This window comes from Pleurodeles waltl, chromosome 9 (assembly GCF_031143425.1).
Source record: "Pleurodeles waltl isolate 20211129_DDA chromosome 9, aPleWal1.hap1.20221129, whole genome shotgun sequence".
NCBI classification, from domain to species: Eukaryota; Metazoa; Chordata; class Amphibia; order Caudata; family Salamandridae; genus Pleurodeles; species Pleurodeles waltl.
The window spans coordinates 1,085,598,767-1,085,615,796 of record NC_090448.1 but is presented as its reverse complement, the minus strand read 5'-3'; the positions used below and the strand labels follow the sequence as shown (position 1 = coordinate 1,085,615,796).

The 17,030-nt window shown below is 43.7% G+C and overlaps 1 protein-coding gene across 1 annotated transcript in view; it reads right to left on the bottom strand.

Moving 5' to 3' along the window:
• TYRO3 (TYRO3 protein tyrosine kinase) overlaps positions 1–17,030 on the bottom strand; it is a 364,403-nt gene that overhangs the window by 85,591 nt on the left and 261,782 nt on the right. Inside the window, exons 12-14 of the mRNA XM_069208762.1 lie at positions 16,459–16,554; positions 15,586–15,666; positions 12,202–12,294 (exon numbers count right to left, since the gene is read on the bottom strand). Of these exons, the coding sequence (XP_069064863.1) occupies positions 12,202–12,294; positions 15,586–15,666; positions 16,459–16,554 (270 nt within the window). The remainder of the gene's footprint in view (positions 1–12,201; positions 12,295–15,585; positions 15,667–16,458; positions 16,555–17,030) is intronic.

The window sequence follows — 17,030 nt, the reverse complement described above, 5'->3', positions numbered from 1 at the left end:
ATTATGGCTTTGTTGTAAAAGGGGAGGGGCCATAGGGTGTGACAGCGACATAGGAGTGCACAGCACTCCCCTCAGTGCGCATGTATATACGGCCGGCCGTTTCGGGCCGGCCAAAGACACATACGCACCAGGCTCTCTCCAACCCGGCACTATGTTGCTGGGTTGGAGAGAGCAGGCAGAGACTTCCACTCTGCCTCGGAGCGCCCGCTTTCATGCATGAAAGCAGCCTTAGGATTTGCCGCAGGGCAGGGCAGGCCAGAAGCCTGTGCCTGCTACTTCTGGCAGCCAAAGGAGCATCGGAATGGTGTGGCGAGAAAGGTAATTTTTTTTATTATTACTTTTTAGGGTCGAGTCTGCATTGCATGCGCTCGCGCATGCGTATCGCAGCGAGACGCTTTAGTATTTAGAAAAGGGCTCGGAGCCCTGTCAACTTCACGTCAGTGTTTTTTATTGGTTCGTGGGCTTGCCTAATAAAATCTGCTTGCTTTCATTAGTCGAAGGCACGCATACGTCATGCCTTTTCCGGTGGCTAGCCCTCCTCGAGCGCAGCGACCAAGTACAGAAAACATGCGAGACTCGCTGTTTTCCATCGGGCTCGTGGACTTCTTTTTCTCTAATTTAGGAGCGCGATCTCGCTTGGCAGAAGTCGAGCGCTTTACATAGTTAATTTCACTTTTTCGGGTTATGTACATAAATGTACTTTTGCCCGATAGGTGAAAAGTCGGATTAGGAGTTTACAACACGATCAGCACTAACATGAGCAAACGCGAGACCCGTTGCATTGTAAATGCTTGTTTTTGTTCCCCTCCCCCCGGCCATGCGCCGCGCTGCCCCTTTTCTCATCCGCGCCTGGTCTAATAACGTTTTTAATAAACAAACCAACAAATCTGTGAGCAACCGTTGTTTAAAAAAAATAAGCAAACTTACTATAAAGTTGTATTCGGCAAGCGAAATGAAGCAAACCGATTTTCTGTATACTCATTTCCATGGCTTATGATTTTAAACGTTATTTGTCCCACTGCTTGAGGTATACAAACTAGAAAAAAGAGCCCAGCAAATTTGCTCCATTTTTTTTTTTTTTTTTGCAATACATAACATGCACTGCAGCAGTCAAGTAGTGCAAAATAATATTTTCCCTACTTTTGCACCATGGTCATCTTGAGGGAGTCTGGTACCATAGATGGATCACGTTCATGCTTTTCAGCGCTTTTCTCACTGAACTTCCGAGTGTGTGTGCGTTTACATGCTCTGATCTTGAATACCATGACCCTCCCCCGAGCCCCCCCCCCCCCAGCCCCCCCCCCCCCCACAGCCCCCCCCCCCCCCCCCACACACACACACACACACAAATGCAAAGCAGTGTTCAGCCGGGGCAGTGCAGCGTGTTTAAATGCGCAGTGCATGCCAGTTAAGAATTATGACGTCAGGCTGGACTGACGGCCATGACACGAACGCGGCCAGACACCTCAAGGGCGCTGAGATGTTTGCACTCCTAAAAAGAGTAGAAAACAGGATTTAAATGTCTAGAGTAGGGGTCTGCAGACTGACGGATAATATTTCAAGCAGATAATCCCAAAGGCACGCATTCCGGGCAGAGTCGGGGGGGACGGTGTACTGGAAGTTACGTAACTGCCTTGTGAACTGGGACTCGTCACTTCCGTTTACTCAACATGAGCTGGCGGAGTGAAAGGGCGGAAGCCAGGGAACTGTGCTGTGGAGTGTGGACACGGAGTTACTGGATACCCACAAGTACTGAAAGGCGCAGAAGAGAACTGCACATTATACTATATGGCCGAATATGACTAAAGTTGAAAAACTGATAACATTTCTAAACACAATGGCAAACTCCCTGGTAAACGCATTTATTTGAATCTATGACAAATTTCAAGTGCAATTCTGAAAAGTTGTGAGAGAGGCAGATTTTCAGGAGTATTCCCCATTATACATAGTTAGGAATGTGCAACTGTGCAGTGTACCACTGCAGTTCCACAAGCGATATTTTCCTTGCAGACAAACCACTTTCCCAGTTATGTGGTTCCTTAACTATTGACTCTGGAAACACATTTATTACTGCGTGCCCTTCGCTACTAGGGTGAAATGGATCCTTAGTATTACATTTGCTAAAAGGAGTTTGTTTGTACTAAAGCTTTTTAGGTCTCACTGCAAATAGCTGTTTGCTGTTGAGACCTAATGCATGCAATACAGTACACAGAGTGGGCTTTGGGTAAACCTCTTGCTAATGACTGGATGGCTTTCCTGTCTATCTTGAGTCTCTGCTCCTTATTCAATGGCGCTCCTCTCTATTCTTGCATAGGTCTGTCACTTAGTGCATTGGTACTTACATGGTTTCTGATTGGTTGGGTTGTAGTCTTCCCCTGCTGACATGGGGGACTATTTTTTATTACAGTTTTAGGACTCCATGAGAGCGCTATGCAGTAGTGGCTGCCACAAATCTCCAGGGGGGGTGGTTTGTTGGGGACAGATGGGTGAAAACAAATAAAAAATAAGTTAAAATAAATAAACTGGCCTGTCCCGACGCTGCTGGCCGCCTCGCACTTCTATTCTGATGGTATCTCAGCAGTCCCTGGGACACCAGCACAGGCTCACCACGCAATCCTGGCACTACTCTCATGCTAAACCTAGCATGAGAGCAGCACCAGATTGGTCTGCCGATCAGACACTGCATGGGAGTCTGTGCAGTGTCTCCAACCCAGCTGTGCAACACAGCCAGGTTGGAGAAACCTAAGTGCGCATGTCGGTTTGGTTGGCCTAAGACGGCCGGCTAAACTGATATGCGCACTTATGTGCACTCAGTGACTCCACTCCTCCTCCCCTCTCCCTCCTTCTATGGCCAGCACACCCCTCCCTGCACATGCTGGCTGAGCCAGGAGTTGAAAAAGAAAACAATAGTTAACACGTTTTATTTTTCAGCTGCTGGCTCTTAGCCGGGGAGTGAGGGGGACGCTCTTTCACCACTGGAACGGAGCCACCCCTAGTGCTATGCTTTTGTCCGGGAACACAGTTGTGAGTTTCTTAATATTTATGTAGAAACATATTTGTCTTTGCATTTTTTCGGTCTTGCCAACACACAAGTTTTAGCAGTCTGTTACCAAAACACCTATTGTGGAAAATATCAAACCTTACAATGAACTCTGGGTAAGCCTGTTCCTTATCACTGGTTGACTTTCTTGTCAATGTCACTTACTTGCTACTTATTCAATGGCTTTCGTTCCTCTTCTTGTGTTTGGCCCTCCACTGGAGCATAGCTTCAACCCTTCCACTTCCAACATTCAGGGAACTATTTGTTTTCAGCACTCCTTGAGAGTGCATGAATTTCTTGCTCTCTCCGTCATTTGCTGCTTCCCTCACAAACTCCCACCTCCTCACCCGTGCGCCCTATGTTGCTCTCCTTCCCCTTCACTTCCTCCATTCCTTCCTGCAGCCTCCCTGGCTTTTTGTTTTGCTTTTTTAATGTATTTTTACTCCCCCATGGCTCAAGTGACTCAGTTGTTCCCGGCACCATTCCCCATTGCTCCCCCTGTGTTTATTACTTCTCCACCATCACCCCCATTACTTCCACACCTCTCTTTTTTTTTTTTTTTACTTAGTGCCCCAGTGGCATCCATTATGTTTAAACGGCAAATAAAAAATAAACAATACGGCTGTGTCATGCATGGTGATGCTCGCGCATGCATATGTCATCATGGCGCACCACTATAGCATCATGACGCGTATTCGTGCCTACGTCATTGCATTGTTTTCAATTGTTTCATTCACGCTCTTTTTTCATTTTTTTTTTTGCTGATGCTGCACAGATTCGCCAAAAATAAATAGGCTGAAAAGGAGCGACCTACTGACACTTTGAATTCTTATTTTGTTGTTTGATAAGAGCAAACCTCCAAAACCAGAGATGTGCCTTTAACAACATTTTTTATGTAAACTCCCTTTTCTGCCATGTCTGCTAGCTCTCCCTCAGTTTGTCATCCCTGCCTTAAATAATAATTTTTTTTTAAATGTGAGGGCCAGGGTGCTGCATACTGGTACCGGGCCATTCAGTTCTTTCCATATTAACATCATGCCGTGCATATTTTATTCTTAATTTACAGTTCAAAAATGGCTGTCAGCCATCTTGGAATGGCACATTTGTAATAAATGATTTAAAAAACAAAGAAGGCAATACAAGCTGAAGGGCGTGGAGAATTTATCACAGAAGAGGCTAAGATTAAGAGACAATGGGATAAACGAGGAAACCATCTCTGTCAAAAGCTGCAATAGGCAGAAACCAAACGAAGCTACATTATCCTAAAAGGCTTTGTGGATGGTCATGGCCTTGAGAGCACAAATCAGATCCAAAGAATTAGACATAGCCCACTATCTCTTGAACTGATTAGGAGCCAAGTACCATATTAAAAGCAAGTAACATATTAGCAACTAAACTGTAGGCTCAACAAACAAGATCTTTAATAGAACACGTTTGAACACGTTTGAGGGGACACTACCCAGAGAGCAGTGATTAAGGCAGACAAGCTAATAAGTTTTCAAAAACCAAAATCTTAAACACTGGAGGAAAGGAGACTGTTACACTCATAGATCTTTTTATATAAAGGCCAAATCAAATGTTTCCTGCAAGTAAAGGAAGAATATAGGCTCTCAGAAGAAGAAATCTTTTGAATTAGGCATTGGGGTATGCAATCAGAATTAGGGAAGGCACTTTCACACACCTGGCCCATTTGAAAAACTGATTAAAACCAACACACTCCTATTATATGCCCTCTCTACAATGTATAAAATACTGATGGAGTTAGGGAGAACATACGATCTGCCTGGGGGAGAACATACCACATCCATTTAATAAACCATGCCAAAGAAAACTAGCAATTACTTTGGATGAGACCAAAGGGACGAGATAGGGCAGAGGCACAATAGCTATACAAAACATGCACATGGCAAGGAGTCATTGTACAAGATTTTGTACAAATGGCACCCCAGACCCCACAAGCTGCATCAACGGCCCTAGACACAGGACTGAGGGGGCATTGGGGAAAGATCCTGTGGGATGGTCCCACCTACCTCCTGAATGCCACCTTGAATAGGATCCACAGGATAATGGGCACTGACTTAGCCAGATACCCATCGGTGATAGTGTTAGGGGCACCTTCATACCCTTTTTTATAATAGTAGAGGGAAAACAATGTCTTTTCCGCGGTTAGCATCAGAACGGGAAAAAGAAGAACCAGAACATAACCTAAAGATACAGAAAGTCTGGTGTCTGTTGTGGATGGACAAACTGCTTGTGAAATATAGGACAATGAGAAACAATATCACACACGATGGCAACCTGTACCTGAGTTTCTGGAACAGAACTGTCTTAGCATTTCGTGCCCAAAGGGACTTCATGTCCTTCCCCTGACAGACACCCTAGTCGCAGGAAAAGTAGAATCTGAAGAGGGAATAAGAATTCCGGGGATGTGTTGCATGATGCAGATGGAGGAGTGAGGCTAGTATAAATGGTGAAATGGCACGGGTACGTTAAATACCAATAAAACTGATATTAAAAGTGGCTCTACTGCAATATATAAAATACAAATCCCCGACTCCTCTACAAGTTTTTCTTGTATAATTCTGGCTTAACAGGGAGGTGGATACTCCCATGTAAGCCAAAGGCACCTTCAACAGAAGGTTGTATTATGCAAAGTAAAAAGCCAGTGGACGAGCTTGCTTGTGCATCAAACCATGATCAACCATCACCCTTCTGTAAAAAACAAACCAACAGAATCTTGTTGGCGGGGGAGTCTTGCTGCTCACGGTGTCTTCTTGCTAGATAATAGCATCAAAACAAACCGCGCGGACAGGCAGGGTGACCAACTGGGGTTCAGCTAGAATTGAACTGCCTTCCTCAATGTTGGGGGCTCATACTACACAGGACAGTACCAGGGAGTAATATAGACGGGTTTTGCAAACGACGTTTCAGTGCAGCAAAACTCTTGAGCCTGGATGTCATCCATAGAGGTACCCAGGGGTCTGAGGACCGAGTGAGGAAAAGGCCCGGCTCAACCACTCATGAAGATAGGGAGAAATACTTACCTACTAGTAGCGGATTCATGCTGTGACACGTGGATGTACTTTTATCAACACTGATTGTAAAAAGGAGGGAGGATTAGAGGATCAACTTTGCTTGCAAGCCCCACCATGAAATAGGAGTTATTCCATCACTCTTCGGTTATTGGGATATGGACGTGCTCCCATCAGAGGTGTGCTGAACATAACCAGCTGTTTCTGAACGGAAGTTTCTATCTGGATTTGGGTTTTGATCTGGACTTTTCCAAAGGTAGGGACTGATTCAGCGAGAAATTGAGAATGATTATTTGTTTTTATGAGATACCGGCTTGTGACAGGCAGCCACTTCGTTCCACTGACGACCGTGCTAAAAATTGCTCTTTAATTAACCAACACCCCTTCCTGATTATAAAGGTCCGAAGCAGTTCGGCATCTACAATCTCAAGTGGATTTTCAGATCTGATACATGGCAGCAGACAAAGGGTGATCAGAGAGACCATGTCCCTTTTTGGAGGGGACATGCTGACCCCAGTGGTTGGTGATGGGATGGAAACAATTATTTGAGAGGCTTGCAGTGAGTAATTTCTTGAAAGTGACCAGATTTAGTTGGTTCCTCAGATCTGGGCACACAGCACTCCATAGCCAAGTTCCCAATACTAATAGCAACCGGCTTCTGTGGTGTTGCAGTTGCATCTAGGCAAGCAGGTCTCAATCACTGGGCTTCAGGTTTCCGCAATGTGAAAGTAACGTCAGAAGGTATTTTTAAAGTGTGGCCTTTATGGGATTTGACGATGGTGCAGTGGACTTCAAACCTTTTTCTATTCAACATTGGGAGCTTGTGCAGGTGTTTGGGAAGCAGGATGGTATGATATTATTTATTTAGATTACAACAGCATTTTGTTGCCTCTAGAACTTCAAGAGCTCATTCTTCAGAATCCCAACACAGACAATATTCCAAAATCAATGCCCTGATCAACTCAATGCAAACCCTTGACTGATGCCAAAGGAAGCCCCTTCACAGTAAAATAAGGTATTATTTGTTATTTTCACCAACTACTGCCATTGACAGTCTGGATTGTAACCTCTCTTCAAGGCTGGGTTGCTACTAATTTCTCCAGCCTCTTTACTGAAGGACTGCTACATTGGTTATCTCAAGTCTGAGAATTTTAACCTCTGGATCATTCAGACAAAAGTCGCTGTGCTTTTTCCGATCAGTATACGTGTTTCAGTTAGGAAGTATAGTTTTCACAGTATACTTCGTGGCTGCCAAACGGATATGGAGTTGGAAAAAATCTGCAGATGGTTAGAAATAGCTTGAACCAGCAGTATCATGTAGACATAGATAAAAGGAGACAGTGGAGAGCCCTTTGAGACCTCACATGAGATATGTTTCATAGTCGAAAAAGAGAACCCAATTTCTGAAATGGTTGTAGCAGTTTGACAAGAGAGTGTGTAACCACAGGACTGTTGTTCTGGAGATTCCTAGCCAGAAGCCCACTACTATTCAGTGATCCACAGTGTAATATGCATCAGACATGTTGAGAAGCATTAAGATTTTATGCTGCCCCTTGTCAAGGGAGGAGGAAGTTCTTACTTCATATTGACTACCCTACCAGAAGAAGAACTGAGGAAATAACTTGGTGTCAGTGCTGATGCAGCAAAACTTAAATCAAAATTAAATCAATAGTGTGCAACTTGGTTTATTCACAAAATGACCAAGGGTTTGCCGTTAACCCAGCTTCCACCTTAAGATCGTATTTTGAACCTTGCTCTAGCGAGGGCTGTATGCCATTTTATTACTTTGCAGGAGTCACTGACAACCCAAGGTCAACAGAATGAAAGACGCAACCAGAGGAATAGTCCACAGAGGTGACTCTTATGAAAAGGCAGGGTTTCCCAGTATCCTCTGCCCCCACCTACTTGGTCTACCACCAAATGGCACCACACATCCTTGGTATCAATGATGTCAGATGGAGTTCTTCCGGAATGGGGAGGTGTACCCAAGACAGAAATGACATGGTCAACTAATGGACTAATGTATTGAGCATCAAGCATGATGTATAGAAATTATCCTCTTCAACTTCCAGCAGAATGGCTTGCTGAATAGGTGGGTATTAATGGTTTCTCTAAATCCACAAAAAGTAAAAGGAAGATACTAAATGACTGTGCAACTTTACGTGGCGGGAACCTGGAACTGAAAATTATTCTAGGAACTATATGGGTCTTGGGGGCTTGCACAAAAACATCCCTAGTAGAGACTAAGGCAGAACTTCCCTTTCATTAAAACCTAGCTATTTCCTTCTAACTCCTGGTACTGGAGAAGCAAACAGTAAGAAACATATGTAGGTGGGGGAGTGGGATGGGATGTTACTTTGACTAAGGCCTTAATCATTTGCCAAGAAAGTAATTTGAAAATCTGGACTGGTAGTCACTAGAAGATTACTACTCTATCTGCTACACCCAGCACCTAAAGTATCTGGGGATTGGTTGGGCGGACTAGTGTAACATAGAAGAGCATAGACTTTACACTTCTCAGGAAATAAAAAAAAATGCCCCTGATCACCAAGGCACCTCAAGGTTACACAGTGGGGTTTGTCCATAAGCGTTCATAAGAGATTGAGGTGAGCTGAAATGTTGCACGTGTTGTGGAGTAGTGATGTCACAATGAACTCACAAGTGCCAAACGGGATGGCACGGCAGGTTAAAAATGAGTCAATGGGGAGCACCACCTCCATCCTTCGGGCCTCCCTATCGATTCCATCCAACCTACCACTGCTCCATTACAGTCAGTAGCATCTCTTCCATGACAGACTTGCAGCTCATACTATGGAGCCCAGCGTCAGGGTCCATTTCACATTCACCAGCATGAGAGACGGAAAAGAGCTTTTAGAGATTCGTATTCTAGACTGGCTGGATTAAGTTCTAAAAAAGCACAAGCATTATACATTTACAAGGCAACATGGTAGCCCATCCAACTGCCGTTTGCTGCATGGCTCAGTCGCTTCTATAAAAACCACAAAACTTAAGAAAGCACCACATGATCTCCCCATTATTGGTCGACATGGTTCTTTTTGCCCTTTCAGAAGATTTTCCACAACAACATCTTCAACATGGGTCAGTCCATGCAGTCTGTGAGCAGAAAGCTTCCCCTTCATTCTTTTCCACTGGAGGACTCACTAACACCATCTACTTATTCTTCTCCTGTCCTGTGAATCGGACGCATAGGGAGATCATGGACACAAATGCAGCATCTATTATAATAACAATGACCAGTGGTCACGAGCACAGAAGTGGCACACTCCCTTCAACAATGCCCCTGTGTCTCTTGTACAAAAAATTGACTTAAGGCTGCTGTCTCCGCTCCGTCCACCCAGGCAGAGGGTTGGCTATGTGGTGAGTTCCTCAATTAGTTTTTTCCTTTCTGTTCTCCTGTTCATCTAGTTGGCCTAATAGTTCCCTTCTTACATATGAATTGAACACCCATTTCTAAGAGAGAGAGAGAGAGAGAGAGAGAGAGTGTGTGTGGTGTGGTGTGGTGTGGTGTGTATATATATATATATATATATATATATATATATATATATATATATATATATATATATATATATATATATATAAAAAGACATTTGCCAAACGCAAATAAAGATTTGTTTTATTAGGCTTACGAAAACAGATTTTGAGTTCTTAACACATTATTGAAGAAGGCGAAAAAGATGGTAATGCGTTGAAATTAGGAGCATTCTCAATGAGGTAAGCTGCATGCCAGTTTGGCCTTTGCCTAACTTCATTAATTATTGAAAGCCAACAATTTATCGGTGCTGGATGGAGTAATTCCATTGCAACACCAGATGCTGACAACTTAGTTCTGCACCTTTGTAGTTTCTCTACGTTACGCTTCTTTCTAGATACCAGCACTGCCTTCCGAAAGGCAGCTTGTCTATCCACGGAGCACATATATAAAAACTGTATCACAGAACATCTGGTTCGCTTTAACAGGATTTTGCAATCTCGCCACTCTGCGAGTTAAACCGGGGTGTACTGACTCAGGGTTGTAACCCATGCCAAAGCGAGGTGGGAAGGAAACGTAACACGTTGTGCAGAGGGTCCGCTAGCACGTGGGTGCCAGTGGAAACGGTCCAGACACCCACCTTTAAGATCTCCCAGTTTCTGGTCAAGTCAGTGTATATTTGTGTGCGTGATCGGCAAGTAAACGGGTACATAAAAGGTTCCCATGTGTTCAAGTCTAAAATACTCGTGTGTGCTTCTTGTGACAAGACAGTAATCCCTCGATTGAAGACCCTAGACAAGGCCTCATTGAAATATTATAACCTTTATATAAAGTTGAAGACAGCATCTGCTGCAATTATTTATCATCTTTCTACTAATTTGCAGAATTTCCTGGGTGAATCTCGATACTATCCTGTAATTAATGACTATGGTTAATTTCAACTAGCATTGATGGCACTCACACAGATACTTTGCCTCCAATGATCTGTAATCAGTTGTCATCGATATTTTAACGGTTTCACCAAAGTAATACAATTTTCACGTCACAGAACTAGTGAATTGACCTGCCTCAGGAGTAATGCACAGTGAATCTGAAAATAGCTAACGTTTTTCAATGCTTAATACAACATTTTACATCAAATCATACATCTATCTTATTTGACCAATCAGTTCAACCACAAAAAGGGAGAGAGAGGAAAGTATGTGTAAGAGTGTGGCAGGCTGCCCTCCTCCCGGTAGCAAGTGAGAAATCACATATGATTGGGTGAAACCTATGGTTTTCTATTTCAGAAAGAGGACATTTTCTTATGTGGCTAAAATAGGATGTTAACCCTCCCTCACTCCAGGTGCCCCCCTTCAGTAAGTATCTCCACAGAGCAGAGTTTTAAATATCATCTTTCCAGAATATCATGCCCATAACATTGACCACTGTAATCTTGTGAAGGCATTGCAAGTAATTTAGAATTACTATCTATAACTCCATATAGTTATACCTCAACAATACATATATCTTCAATGTACTTAGATGTGGAGTTAGGGATAGGAGATCTATACTTATACATTATGGTATTCCATATACTGGAAACAAACGTTTGGCGGCAAAATGTATTGTCTTTCAGCATTGCAACATATAACCCCAGCTAGCTCAATCAGTTAATGTGCATACTGATGAGGTGCACAACATATGCACATTGCCTCTAGCAAGCATTTTTACTACAGCCTTATGGCCCACCGTAGCGGGCTCGATGGGACATTAAAGCCCAGATCGGCGAGGGCCTTTAACAAGGGTGAGGGACTTTAATTCCGGTATAGCCCAGCTATGTAGGGCTACAAGACTATTAGAACATTTTGCCACTAGAGGGCAGAATGTTCTAATAAATAAAACAAAGGCCTCGCAGAGCTTCCCCTCAGGTTACCTGAGGCCTTTGTTCACAGCAACAGCTGTGAACGAAATCAATGTAATGTTGGAGCTCAGGGCTCCTACCAGCCACCGGAGCACCCCATTGTTTTCAATGGAGCTCCCAACATTCCAATGTTCTAATTTTTATTATTATAGCATTTTAAGTTTCTCACATAAGCTTCCAAAAAAACATAAAAACAAACACACTGCAGGCTTGCTTATGTCATCACTAATGGTTTTACAAATGCATGTCTAATCTGTTTATAGTCTACAAAGCAAGAGTGCGTATGCACATGACGTGGAGTTGGCTGGACCTCACAAAACGAATTCTTGCAGGAAAAAGCATCCTTAAAATAAACATGTGACAGAAGGTGAAAGAGCTGTTTTAGAATACAGCGTTCGAGGACCTCAAAGCTGGAAACATGTCATCCAATGTTTATGGGTGTATGTTTTTGCCTAGAGGTATAAACATGTATGAATCCAATGGTACACCAGAGCAGCACAGAATCTAATCAGGTAAGATATTGGGTTCCAGATTCGTTTCTGGAGTTTTCTCAAAGGGAATCTGAGCTCGATGCCGCAAACACATTTAAATTGTGATTTCATTAATTTGCGTTATGTGAATTTTATCTCATTACACCAGTGCACAATCCCTCACGCTAAATCACAGACACAGAAATGTACACAGACAATACTGTACATTGACTGATTTAATCGACTAATGGTAATTGTCTCACCTATAAGTTTACTAACGTTTGGATGGTTAAATTCTTTCATGAAAGCCGCTTCTCGCAAGAACTCCTCGATGTCGCTAGAGGTAAAAATGTCAGCTGGAAAAAAACAAAATAAAGACCAATCAAATGTCTGTTACAATCAAATGCGTCTTTTGAAGAACGAACAGTAAACTGAAAAAAATACACAATTGACTTCTGGAAAACCCGCACGGATGGGGAGTAACATGTAATACAGGAATTATAATGTGACTATAATGTGACTATAATGTGACTATCATGTGGCTGAGTGTACTAGGAGGACAGGCCCACCTCTGCCTGCAGTGGTGGGCATTTGTATGGTTCTCGTCAGGCATACATTTAGGTGATGAAGATTAGACTTTACATTGATTCATAACATATATGTCGCTTTGTAGGTGCACATGAGTGTTACTGTTCATCAGTTAATATTAAAATGTAATATTTGCCTTAATGAGAAACCATCTGAGGATTCTCACACAACTGGAGGCAGAGCCCAACTTTTGCTGAACATTACCTCGACAAAGCGCTCTATCGTGTTCTGACACAACTCCAAGTATGGTGCATGCTACCAGTGGGGACTGGCCTTTCATCTTCTCTTCTACCCTCAACTAGCACAGCTACATTTGCTGCTTTACACTGTCTCGCCCCTTATTTATCATGCTCTGTTACATGTTTAATCAGTTATAGTGCCGGTATGTAGAGAGCTCTGCTTCTCGGTGATCAGATCCAGAATTTAGAATCTGTCTACATATAAATACGTTGGGAATAGCCAATGTACAGCTCATCGTGTCCATGATTTTGCCATGAGATGAGCTCAAACCATAACATTCTAAATAAGCTGTGGTCAAGATTTAGGTGTGGCTGTCATAACCAAAGGAAATGAACCACACAAACTGAGGCTTGAACCGATCATTACTCATTTAGCTATCTCTACCAATTCTTCAGGACTTAACAGAAGAATCCATGTCAAACATCTCAATTTGAAATCAGAGCCTCGAGATACTGCACTGATCAGAGCTTTCTTGTACCACAATCCCTTTGTCAGTTGCCATAGTGGTAGATCTGATCTGTGGGAAAGTGAATATGCCCAGGATATCTTCATAGCTCTCCCATTAGAGCATTTAATGATTGATTTGACTTTGAAGCTATGTGGTATACAAAGATGGCTGTCATCCAAGATTACAAGCTGGCCTCTAAAAAGGGAGGGAGGATTGGAATACTAGTGGATGGGCTGTAACACTAGGCAGCATCTGCCAGTGTCTGCAACACCCATAGCTAAACCTCGTATTCATTAATGGCACCCCGCATTCCCGTCAGTATGCTTTCAGACATCATTCACATACACTTATGGGTCATGAAAGAACAAAGCAGAGTTTAACATGCTGGACCACTCTGGATGGCCATGGAAAGGGGCTCTGGTAAAAGAATGGAGTGAGCAACTTGAGATTGGAAAGGGGGGCCACTGACAGATGAAGCTCAGTCATGCCCAAGAATTGAGAACTACTTGGCAATTCTATTAAGGTTAAACGTGCGACACCTGGCAACGTGGGCTGGATTTAACAATATAGTGGACATTTCTGGGAAGACATCTATTGAACACTGGGGAGAGGTTTGTCAAGTACTATGGAGGATATTAACCGGAATGTGCATGGCACTACCAGGCAAATGAGTGAGAGCACAACCATGTGACGGAGAGAAGACTGACAAGTGATAGTGATGGCACCGGCAGACAGTTGAGTGATGGATGGGGAAGCTCTGCTGGGCAACAGGAGAGAGCCCTGCTAAGCTACTGGGAATACTACATGGAAGAAGGGAAACACTGATGGGTAATGATGAAGGCAGTGGGGAAGGCATGACAGACAGTCAGGATGGCAATGCTGAGCAACGAGGATAGCTCTGCTGGGCAATGGGAAGACGCTGCTAGGCACCAAGAAAGGGATGGTGCTGCTGGACAATGAAAGAAGATAGGAAGGGAAGGCATGTCCAGGAAATATAGAGGGTAGACCTAGCAATGGGAAAGGCTCATCTGGGCAACAGACATGGGTCCTGCTCAGCAGCATGGGGGAAGCCACTAGGTATTAGTGTCGAGATGAATGTGCTAGCAGGCAATGGTGAACACACTTGCTGACCAAGGCCAGACCAATGAGGAATGTGCCAGGCAAGGTAAGAGTGCCGTCAGCCATTGGGAAAGGCTTAGGCAACTAAAGTGGGTGTGCGGCTATCCAATCTGGGGCTGCTGCCCCGCTCTACTTGGCAATGGTAAAGGCTTTGGAAAGAGTTGACGTGGGGAACACAGCTGAGCAAACAAGAAATAGGGAGCATGCAAACAGACATTAGGGAGGACCCAGTAGGGCAACTAGTGGGGAGGCAGGGGACTTTAATGAGCCAATGGAGAGAGTACTGATGTGAAACGGTGATGACCGTCACACCAGGGAAGAGGCGAGGACGATGACGGGCAACGTGGAGGACAAAGGCAGCAAGGATTTAAAATAGGACTAAACTGATGACGGCAGCGTACCGTAGTGAATTGTTGTGCAAGGGACTAGGTTGTCCGAAGAGTTAGTAGCTATGTATACAGTATACAATGCAATACTCGGCCACAGAAGGATGCATATACAAATGGCATCATTCACAGGGCCGCAGTAAAGGTAAAATTTGTGGTACCTGTATACTGCACATGTTTACCATTCTCCCTGTTTTTCAGTAATGCTGAAATAATGCAAAACTGAAATGAAAAATAATGCATCACATCATAGAAGATATTGTGAGGGTAAACAAAAGCAAATGGCCTGTGCAAATGAATGCAGATAAAATGACAATAATGCAATCACCATAGGGTATATTCCACTTGAGCACCAAGAGACATAAACTAAGGGTCAAAAACACATTTACTTATTTTGATCTCATTAACTAGGTTATTACCTTTAGACTTATAATGTGAATTCTAATGGGACCGAATTAGTAAAAATGATTGCCAACACTTTAAAAGTTGCAGACTTGGTGGCAGTTTACAAGATGTGTTTGTTTGCTCTTCCTACATCCTGGGGCCAGATCTCTGTAAGGTATTGTATGAAACATTGTGCACATTTAATCAGGAGCAGTCTAGAGATTTTGTGTCGCCAAACATTCTAGATTTTATTTTATAAATCTTTTTAAAGTGTTGACCAAAGTTACTTGCACAACAAGTTTATCAAAGCACCGCTCACCAATACTTTTGCCCCTATTGACTGTGGCCTATCCTTGCCAGTTACATGGGGACCACCCACCCTGGTGTGCACCACAGAGTTTTACACAGTTGTCTCTCAATCGTGCCATACTGGTTTGGCTGCACCTTGAGGAAGAACAGAATTGGTAGAGAACACTTCTCACCCTTCAGCATCTTCACCGCCACCTTCTGGAATGAGCCATCCTCCTGTTTCAGAAGAGCTTCCCGAACAGATCCAAACTCCCCTGAGAGAGAACCAGAATGAGCAGATGGTTAATGGTCGGCCATGTTAGTCATTCCACCAGACGGAGCACTGGTATGGCAGCCAACCGAGACAGCGACTGCCACTGTGTTAACTCAGGGGATGAGCTGAAACTTGGCACACTTTTTACAGCCTCTCAGATGGCATGTACACTTTTATCCCACCTCGCAGGCTGCATGTACCAATTACTTTGCAAAGGGAAACAACTCTCTTTACAGTCACAATCTCTGTTCAGTGGTATTTTATATTGCTGAGCAAATGTAATCCCTTCCACCCAGGTTTCGGTTAAATAACTTTAGTTAATACAATTGCACTTCAAAAATGCCATGTCATAAATCCTGGTTATACATACACAGAGTGTAACATGCTAGCTATTGCCAATGTTGGGTGAGGGGAGGGGCCATGACGCATGCTACGCTTCTTGTGATGGTAATAAACAGCATATGACACTCTGCGCATCTGCACAGATACTACTTCTCATGCGACTCTAGGTGACTTAATGGCAGATAATATACCTAAAGGCAACATTTTTAGTACTATCAGGCACCTGGAGGACATTGTGCCGGAGTTCCTGTTAAGGACATGACTGCCCACTGTCTGGGCCTTCAGGGTGACGGTTTCTATTAGTGTCCTCCACAATTCTATACCCCAGGGTCTAGTTGTGGAAGCTAGGACCCAAGGTTGCGTGAAACCAGTGCTCATGCGTGTGGGGCTAGGGAGTCCATGTTCATGAAGAGCAGGTTACTGCGTTCCCATGCTCCTCCCCGGGTCTCACCTTTGCCAAGTGTCCGTCCCAGTGTAAACTGCTGCGGCTGGATCAGGATATCCTGCAGTCTGCCCTTCAAGTCATTGCTGATGCCCACATTGTCCACTGAAAACAGAAAACCAATGACAATGAGTCTCTGATGCAAACAAATGCATGTGCTGTTATGCGACAAAGAACTGTTGTCTTCTATTCCTGAACAGAATACTTCCCACGTCTTCTGAGAGAACAGATTTTAAATTACCAGAAAAAAATGAAACATAAAGGCAAAGTTTTAAGTCAAGACTAAGACAGTATTTAATTTCTCATTTACAGTTTACTGCGTGTCACAATCCCGGCTACGTAACATGTCAGTCGAAGATGTCCATTCATCACTGTAAGACTGGGTTGGCCAACACTGGCCCACTAGGCCCTTGTCCATTCGCGGACACGCAGCCACACAGGATAAGCGTATCCTGAATGGATCCAAAATGGAACTGATCAATGGATAATATCGTACGGATCCTGTTCTCAGGAATTCAGATATTACGAGTGCACTCGCTAACTGACCTGGGAATATGGGAAGGTACTATGAGTCTACTGTC